General features: G+C 46.2%; 1 protein-coding gene across 1 annotated transcript; it reads right to left on the bottom strand.

Annotated features, from left to right (window-relative positions):
- Window positions 1–6,788: 6,788 nt before the first annotated feature.
- On the bottom strand, window positions 6,789–7,945 carry LOC121399624 (WD repeat-containing protein 3-like). Its single transcript, XM_041581171.1, has 3 exons — window positions 7,745–7,945; window positions 7,308–7,401; window positions 6,789–7,222 (listed from the first exon to the last, which is right to left on the bottom strand). The coding sequence occupies exons 1-3, from the start codon at window positions 7,927–7,929 to the stop codon at window positions 7,091–7,093; spliced, it is 411 nt and encodes a 136-aa protein (XP_041437105.1). The 5' UTR covers window positions 7,930–7,945; the 3' UTR covers window positions 6,789–7,090.
- Window positions 7,946–9,922: the final 1,977 nt, after the last annotated feature.

Raw genomic sequence — 9,922 nt, 5'->3', positions numbered from 1 at the left:
TGGAATTTTTTCTATTCTCTGTTGAAGTGATTGCTGAATAAGTTGCTTACTTTAATTCTCAGTGGCTTTATTCCCAAGTGGCATAAGTGAAGGGCAGGGCAGAGGAGCAGTAAGTAGTAATACATTAATATGAACTATGTAGATAAATGCCATAAACCCAGCACAGCCCTGAATGCACCCATGGGTGAGGGAGAGATTTCAGTTTTCTAAGAGACCTCATAAGAGCCCCCTTAATGTGAAAGAAGTGGATTTTGAGGATGAAATCTCAGGGCGCTTCTAGGCTTTGGTTTTCTGTGAATTTTGTCTATAATAAGATGGTGGGAAGGACTGGGCACCATCTTGATTACTCTCCAGGAGCGGAGCCTTCAGTTGGGACCCATAGAAGATAGTAAGTTGGAGGGGTTGGAATTTTCCTTTGGGTTTTGTCATTTCTGCAGGTTATGCTGAGACCTCATAAGATCCTCCTTAAAGAGATACTGACACCAGAAAATAATCTTTTTTTATATCCATCATAACATTATCATTGAATACTATGTATAATTTTGCCATAAAAGTATTTGCCTGATGCTTTTACATAACCTTTCTTACCCCCAGTGTTCCTCTAGTGAAAGAAGTGGATTGTGAGGATCAAATCTCAGGGCGCTTTTAGGCTTTGGGGTTCTGTGAATTTTGTCTATAAATAAAATGGTGGGCAGGACTGGGTGCTATCTTGATTACTGTCCAGGAGCGGAGCCTTCAGTTGGGACCCATAGAACATAGTAAATTGGAGGGGTTGGAATTTTCCTTTTGGTTTTGTCATTGGTGCAGGGTGTGCTGGGCTGTCGGATGTTAGACCGGTGCCTCTGGAACCCGTCGATCAGCTGGTGAAAGTGATACCGGAGCAGGAGATGCTGGAAGTTGCTTCCACTTACATGCACACGCAGGCCACCCCCGACCTATTGTAAGTTTCCTTTTTGTCATGATTTTATTATAAAGTTTTGTGGGAGTCGTAGTCACAATATAAATGAGCCATGATATCATGGTACCCAATTCCTCCCCTAATCTAGTGCTGAGTTGCACGTGCCCTTTTATATTGTATTTTCCAAACTGGACTTTATCAGATGAACTTCCACCAAACTGTCAGTGTTTGTTTCATATTAGAGTAATACTTTCCTTAATACTTTCCTTATAGGGCTTAGCCTCTAATATTACTCTGTACATGTGAGTGTGAGTACAGACTTGATAGACTTCTGCTCCCCTCCCCACAGAGGCAATTACATTTGTCCGGCAAGATCTATTGCACATAAAACCATGCGGCACAAACTCATAGTCCTGCGATTTGCAATGTATTCCGCTGTCTTATTCCTTATGGCCCCCTCCAAAAAGCTTTCCTACCCCCAAACCAGATCCATGTTTCAATAGCGGCACCACATTAACAATTGGCCAATCTCTCGGAACCATGCCACACCTCAAAGAATCCTGGGAAATTAAGTGACATGGTTTGTCAATCACGGAGCTGAGTTTCCCTGGGGTGAATCCCACCCAGTCCTGGGCCTTTGTTTCCTTTCACATGTTCTACAGCCATCAAAAGTAAAAAAGAAAAGCCTCAGTTACATTATTATTATATTTTTTTATTGTTAATAATAAACATTTACATTATTAGGAGAAAGGAAAGAAGATTTATATAGCAGCAGAATTCCATTCATGTTGGAACTGGGTGTCTCTAAAAGTTGATGCTCACTGGTGGGGAGCCGGCAGGCAAGAAAAGTTTTAGGTAGGATCGAAACCTAGCCCCCCACCGGAAATCTTCTTCCTCATCTCTTGCAGAATTCCTTTTGGCACCAGCATTTCCTATTGGAATGTTTCTTTTGCAGGATGCTGGTCCAAGCCGCTGGTTCCGAGCTGAGGAATCTGCAATGAAAAGCAGCATCCAGTTAGTACCTGTTTAATGGGACACTATTGCTCGGGCGGAACATTCCCACCACATGCACCGTACAGCAGCACGTGAGCCTGCCGGGTCTATACAGTATTGGCCTCTGTACAGTCCCCACCCAAAGAGCAGTGTGCCTTGTGCCCCGGCTTGTCACTGTAACTCCCAGCACCCTCTGACATTCCTTATAGTCTAATGCTAGAGCAGAGATCCCCAACCCTTTGAACCGGTGAGCAACATTCACATGTTAAAGGAGTTGGGGAGGAACACTAGCATGAAAAATGTTCTTGGGGTACCAAATAAGTGCTGTGATTGGCCATCTGGTAGCCCCTAGGAGGACTGTCAACCTACTTGAGGCTCTGTTTGGCAGAATATGGGATTTTTATGCAACAAAAACTGCCTCCAAGTCAGTAATTGACAAATAGGTGCTTGGTTTGAGGCCACTGGGAGCAACATCCAAGGGGTTGGAGAGAGCAACATTTTGCTCACGAGCTACTGGTTGGGGATCACTGTGCTAGAGTATGCTAAGTGTTGTAGTACAGAATCCCCAAAGTTAATCAGACAAACCGGTGTAGAAATCCTCCCAAAGAGAAGTTCTTATGGCCTGTGCTGTGAATAAATGTCACTCACCTGTCCATGATGACCGGTAAGGTCACAGTGCTGGTCAGCTGGTCCAGAGAAAGGGTTGGCACGGTAGAATTGTAGTTTCACTCTATACTCCATGTTAGATTATCGTTTCTTTCTCTGGATGATGTGCACTTGGAATGATTGGATCTCACAGTGATGTTCTGCTGTGGATCCAGTTTGTGATACCGTTAGCTCTGCAGGTTTTGATCCATTCAGCTTCAGTTGAGTAGAGGAAGGAGGAGGCTGAAGGATAGTTGCACTAGAGCAATAGGGGTGCATATATGCAAGTACACCGCATAACATGAGAGGTGCAGTATCAGCTCACACTCACACTCAATGAGGAGCCACTGTAAGGTCACATTACTGTGTGTAGGGGCCACACTTGTATCTGTTGGGGCCTTTGCCTGGACCTTACTGCATTGAGCATTACTCTCTTTGTCTCTCTTCTGTCTCTTTGTTACACTCTGTGAGGAGCGTTGAGCCTTTTTGGGGAATGGGGTCATCTCTCCCCTCTCCAGGCATTCAACGAGGTGCTGCCTCATTCTCTTCTCATCATACCTGCAGCCAGTGGGGCCTCCGTTTGCCAGTAATTCGCACACATTGGCTATGGCATATACCCCACAGTCATTGCCATTGGGTTGCTGGTGCACCTTTAGTTGTATCAGGCTTCCCAGAGGATCTGGGGCCACTTCCCCATAGTATTCCAGGATTTGTCTCTTCATGGAATTGCTGAGTTTGGAGGATTTTAAGCTGTCCATGATCTCCACTCTATCGGATCTGAAACAAGATGCCAACCAGTGGTTCCGATCGCTATCAAAGTGGATCTGTACAGCTGGGCCACACACAGGTACAACCTGCCATTGGGCCTCAATGACGGATTGGAGGCCGTCGGCTCCAAACTGCCTTTTCAGCATTGCCTGTGCCGCGTCTATAACGTCATCCTCCAGCCAATCACAGCCCTGAAGGATTCGTTTCTGACGCGCCGTCAGCTTGAGCCCAGGGAGCCGTTTCTCTTCCGACGAGTCTGACGCTCCCTTGTCTGTCACTGAATCTCCAACGGTCATTTCCTCAGTTGGGTTCTCTGGCTCTGCCCCTTCTGTACCCACATAGGATACTTGGGCCTCTTCCTTCTTCTTCTTCTTCCTGAAGATGCTCAGTGGTGGGAAGCAGCAATGGTGGCTCTTCTCTACATCTGGATCTTTGGCATCTGATCCAGGAAACTGGTTGGACTTTTTGGGATAAAATAGATGGTGAAAGGGTTTGGCTATAGCAGCTTTCGCCCGTTTCAGCTCAGTGATGATCTTGCTCCTGTTCATCGCTAAAGCTGCTTGAAAATTAGAAATGGAGGCCCAGTTAGTGGCACTGCCTGGTTCCTACAATCCCTAGTGCTTGTACAGCGAAAATAGGCACCAATGGGCTTTATTTTCTAACAGTGAGTGGAGCCAGAGCCCACCGAGGCAGATTTGTTAGTAGTTTCCCATGTTTTACCCACCTATAGTAAATAGGCCCCTAATAGAAGATTAAAAAAAATCATTTGTATGCCTCGGTGTCATTTTTATGAATAAAAAGCATGAATTTTGAGCCCCAGATCAGCTGAACCCCCACTCACCTCAGTCAGTCGCAAGATCTGAAGTGAATAATCAACTGCAAAGCTTAAACCACATCTGCTGCCATTATGACATCATCAACCTCTGATGTCACAAAGTCTCAGGCAGTCATGTGACCGTTACATGTTGTAGTGTAAACCAGAGAGAGGGATTCTGGGACATGTGAAAGGGATTATGGGATATGTGGCTCCTCAGTTTCCCAGTGAAACTGCTATTTTGCTGCTGGGGCCACTGACTGATAAGTGATAACATGTGACAATATAAATACAGCCCCATATTAAATGAAGTGCCGGGGGCAGTGCCCTTAGAGAGCAGAGAGCAGTTTAACTGTCACACTGCAGAGAGACACAACAGAAAGGCAAATCCTTCCCAACCCAGAGTCAAAGACCAATCGAATGTCACTATCTACGTGACACTAACAGTGCATGTAAAGGCTAATTCCCCCTTTCATTTTTATATTTCTGTCCCCCAAAATAAACTGCCATGTGTAATGGGACGGGATGGATTTCTGTCTAATCCAGTAGCATCTTCTATGCTTCATTCATTTCGTTTTTTGTGTGTATATATATTGGTCTTTACGCAGAGAGTCCAGGGACAGGTGGGGTACACTCAGCATAGAGGATATAGCAGTTCAGATGCTGCTGCCTTGGAACCTGCAGCCGTTTAGTTCGGTAACTCTGGGTCCCAATGGATCTTCAACCTGTGGCCCCCAGCTGCACTGCTGCTCCTGACTTCTGCCTGGTTCTGGAGCATGGGAGTCTCAGTAGCCACATCTCATATAAAGTCATAACAGATTCACTAGATAAATAAGATACAAGACTAAGCATTCCCCCAATACTGCACTGATACCCCACCGGATAAATTAATAAAAAATAATGTATATAAATCTAGAACCACCCTGATTTGCAAGTTAAAGGGGAACAATAATAAAGTGCTGGGGGTGCAGTATTTCTGCCCCAAATTCAATAGCCCAGGGAAGTGCTATAATGCAAATAAACAGAATGAATAGAAATGAGTCCATGGAGTAAGAATCCTCCCAATGGTCCAGGTATAAATGAGGGGGTATCCAAGTGGTTCTTTAGGCAGGCAAAGTGTTTTGAGCAGAGAAATCATTCAATAAAGATGGAAATATTCATCTGTCCATTCCCAAATATAGAGATGGGGGATCCCTGGCACCCACCAAATGAGAGTCTAACACTGTCAGCAGAATTATATGGGGGCTGCAGTGACACAAGACAGAGGAACCCAGTGGCACAAAATAGTATGTATATACAGATATATATAATGTAAATGAAGGCTGAGAGGATGTACCCACATAGCCCCCTTCTTCAATAAGGGGCATACGTTTTGTCCAAGAAATAATGTGATGTGCCTGGAAACAAATGGGCACAAGAGAATATTCTGTTGTTGTGTAACCATTGGGCAGATTCCCAAATTTGTCTAATAGAGAATGAAAGATACAACCTTTATTAGTACATGTGGTTTTGTTTTATCTGCTTAGTTAACTCTTTTTCCCTTATAACAAATAAGCATTGGGCAGAGTGTGCAGCAGGTATAGCAATGGCTTCTGTCTCCTGCTCTTTGAATAGTATAGTATATAAAGTGCCCTCTTACAATATGAAGTCTCTATGGCAGCTGAATCGTTTCTCTTTATTGTGCCCCCCCACCCCGATATATTAGCCTCCCCTCTAGTGCTGCCACTCACTATACTATATGGCAGAACAAAGCAGTTTCCCCTCCTAACACTTTCCCCTTTGTGCCTGTCCCTATATGAAATAAATAAGACACACTAAACTGGGAATTGTTTTATTGTGATACATTGAATTAGAGACAGACACTAAACTGTGTATATTTATATCCACAATTTTATATTCCTAAAATAGTTTCTCTGGTAGCTCGGTATCTTCTCAGAGCTATTAGATCTGTTAGCTGATGATAGGAAGAAGAGTCGTACAATCAATGTATCCATATACATTTACCTGCTTGCTCATCATTGGCTGATGGACAGTTTCAGGCACTTATAGAAATGGCCCCTTTCCAGAGGTGCCTCATTGAATAGATCAGTGATCCCCAACCTTTTGAACTTGTGAGCAAAAATCGAGAAGTTAAAGGAGTTGGGGAGCAACGCTAGCATGAAAAATGTTCTTGGGGTGCCAACTAAGTGCTGTGATTTGGTAGCCCCTATGTGTATTGTCAGCCTACATTAAGGCTCTGTTTGGCAGTGCACCTGGATTTTATGCAACCAGAATTTGCCTCCAAGCCTGGAATTCAAAAATAAGCTCCTGCTTTGAGGCCACTGGGAGCAACATTCAAGGGGTTGGGGAGTAACATGTTACTCATGAGCCACTGGTTGGGGATCACTGGAATAGATGTACACAAAACCAATATTGTCTCATTTATAAAACACAGGGCAAGATGCAAAGTATTCCCGAGGTGCAGCTTGTTGTTACCATAAATTGAAGTTGAAAGAGCTTCACTTTGTTCTGAATGCAGCACTATCTGTGTTACCTGGTGCTGAATTCTCCACATACACACCAACTCCACTTGGAGTGGAGCAACTTCGAGCATTCCTTAAAAAATGCAGGAGAAAAAGCCAACCACAGGGTTGCAGTTGGCAAAGCAAACGCAGAGCTGCTTGCACACGTGTACATCATAAGTTCTGATCCCTCAGAGCAGTGTTGAACTGGCCCATCAAAATACTAGAAAACTCCTGGGGGCCCAGGTGGCAGTCCCAGGCACTAGAGGAGAGTATGTAAAGAGAAGAGAGTAGGAGGATAAGGACAAGGAAACAGTATCTGGAGATTGGGCCTGTCTAAGGATTTTTGGTGGCTCTGGCATCCCAGTCTGACGCTGATCTTACAGGTAGGCCATGAGATTCAATACAGAACCAGATTATTGTCCTTTCCCAGCAGCCTGCGATGATCACACAACTGCGAGGAGCAGTTTCTCATTCTTTTTCCTCTTCCTCTTTTTCTCCTTTTAAGCGCTCTGTGGCATCAGCAAAGAACTGAACCTCTTCTTTGGCTCCAACCTCCCTCTTCAGGAACTGCAGGGCAGCCATATTCACTCCCATCATGTCCTGAAAAGCAACGAGCAGTTGTGTGAATTAAGGAAAATGTAGCTAATAATGTAGAGGTTTGATTTCATGGAAGCATTATACTTACCCGCACTTCAGCCACCCAGGAGATGATGCAGTTTTTTAGATCTTCATTTACCCCAAGGAGCATCTGATTACTGGTGATCTGCCCAAATTGAATCCTATAGGCACAAGAAGGAAATCATCGAGAGACTACAGGAACTCAAAGGAACAACGTTTGTGATTCCAGGCAGCTAAGCAGTGACTGTTCTATTGTCACCTGCTGCTGCCTCGTGGAAATCACCCAGGAGGGCTCCTAGATTGGTTCTAGAGTCATTGGTTATGTAATGGCAGGGATTTGGGGTTGGTGGGAAGAGATAGTAGAATGCTGTGGGTCCATAGTGTCCAGGATAACTAAGCAGTGCTCAGACAGAAGCAGATATTTACTTTATAGCTCAGAATTTACATCAGTACTGTGGCTCCTTGTAGAAGAGCACCGACAGAAGCTTCATGCACAATACCAACCTTAGAAGGAAAAAGAGGCAGCGACAAGTCAGCTCCACATCCCCACCTTGCCGGATGTAGTCCCGGAAAAGAGCGAGTGCATCAGGGACAAGGGAAAACAGCAGAACTAGGAGCGACTCCTCCAACTCACTGTCAATGAGACAAAGTGTCAGAAATAATGTCCTTCCCCCCCTGCCAGGCATCATAATTTCATAGCAGAATCCTCCGACCCAGACAGCACTAGAACATGGCAGAGTCTATTCACCCAGACAGCACTAGAACATGGCAGAGTCTATTACCACAGGTATCACTAGACCACAGCAGAGTTTATTCACCCAGGCAGAGACAGAACACGGCATAGTCTATTCCCTTAAGCATTGCTAGAACACAGCAGTCTATTCCCTTAGACATTACTAGAAAATGCAGAGTCTATTTCTTTAGGCAGCACTATAACAGAGCAGAGTCTATTTTCTTAGGCATCGCTAGAACATGGCAGAGTCTATTCCCTTAGGGCTATTCCACACGGGGAGATAGCCTTGCGTTTGCGGTCGCGGCGACAAAGCGCCGCGCCAGTCGCCGCGACCGGCGCAGGCGACAGTTTTGTATGGGCGCCTATGTAAAAACGCCTGTGCTAACCACACGAGGCGATGCGCTTTTCAACAGTCGCCTGAAAAAGCCTGGCGAGGCATTTTCAGGCGACTGTTGAAAAGCGCATCGCCTCGTGTGGTTAGCACAGGCGTTTTTACATAGGCGCCCATACAAAACTGTCGCCTGCGCCGGTCGCGGCGACTGGCGCGGCGCTTTGTCGCCGCGACCGCAAACGCAGGGCTATCTCCCCGTGTGGACTAGCCCTTAGACAGAGATAGAAGACGGCAGAGTCTATTCCCTTAGGCAGCGCTAGAACACGGCAGAGTCTATTCCCTTAGACAGCGCTAGAACATGGCAGAGTCTATTCCCTTAGACAGCGCTAGAACACGGCAGAGTCTATTCCCTTAGGCATCGCTAGAACACGGCAGAGTCTATTCCCTTAGACAGCGCTAGAACATGGCAGAGTCTATTCCCTTAGACAGCGCTAGAACACAGCAGAGTCTATTCCCTTAGGCATCGCTAGAACACGGCAGAGTCTATTCCCTTAGACATCGCTAGAACATGGCAGAGTCTATTCCCTTAGGCAGCGCTAGAACACGGCAGAGTCTATTCTCTTAGGCAGTGATAGAACACGGCAGAGTCTGTTCCCCAGGCAGCTCTGATTCTCTGTACTTCCTGCTCTGGTGCTGTTCTCTTTCCCATGTTCAGACAGTAACCTCCCCCTGGGTAAGTGAATCCAATCTCCCCCAGTACTTACCCAGGTACAGAGCTCTGATTCTCTGTACTTCCTGCTCCTGGGCTGCTCTCTTTCCCATGGTCAGACAGGAACCTCCCCCTGGGTAAGTGAATCCAATCTCTCCCAGTACTTACCCAGGTACAGAGCTCTGATTCTCTGTACTTCCTGCTCCTGGGCTGTTCTCTTTCCCATTCGTCAGACAGGAACCTCCCCCTGGGTAAGTGAATCCAATCTCTCCCAGTACTTACCCAGGTACAGAGCTCTGATTCTCTGTACTTCCTGCTCTGGGGCTGTTCTCTTTCCCATGGTCAGACAGTAACCTCTCCCTGGGTAAGTGAATCCAATCTCCCCCAGTACTTACCCAGGTACAGAGCTCTGACTCTCTGTACTTCCTGCTCCTGGGCTGTTCTCTTTCCCATGGTCAGACAGGAACCTCCCCCTGGGTAAGTGAATCTAATCTCCCCCAGTACTTACCCAGGTACAGAGCTCTGATTCTCTGTACTTCCTGCTCCTGGGCTGCTCTCTTTCCCATGGTCAGACAGGAACCTCCCCCTGGGTAAGTGAATCCAATCTCCCCCAGTACTTATCCAGGTACAGAGCTCTGATTCTCTGTACTTCCTGCTCATGGGCTGCTCTCTTTCCCATGCTCAGACAGGAACCTCCCCCTGGGTAAGTGAATCCAATCTCCCCCAGTACTTACCCAGGTACAGAGCTCTGATTCTCTGTACTTCCTGCTCCTGGGCTGCTCTCTTTCCCATGGTCAGACAGGAACCTCCCCCTGGGTAAGTGAATCCAATCTCTCCCAGTACTTACCCAGGTACAGAGCTCTGATTCTCTGTACTTCCTGCTCCTGGGCTGTTCTCTTTCCCATTCGT

The sequence above is a fragment of the Xenopus laevis genome, chromosome 2L (genome assembly GCF_017654675.1).
Source record: "Xenopus laevis strain J_2021 chromosome 2L, Xenopus_laevis_v10.1, whole genome shotgun sequence".
In the NCBI taxonomy this organism is placed as follows: domain Eukaryota; kingdom Metazoa; phylum Chordata; class Amphibia; order Anura; family Pipidae; genus Xenopus; species Xenopus laevis.
Note: the sequence above shows the minus strand (reverse complement) of the source record. Positions and strands in the feature narration are given on the sequence as shown.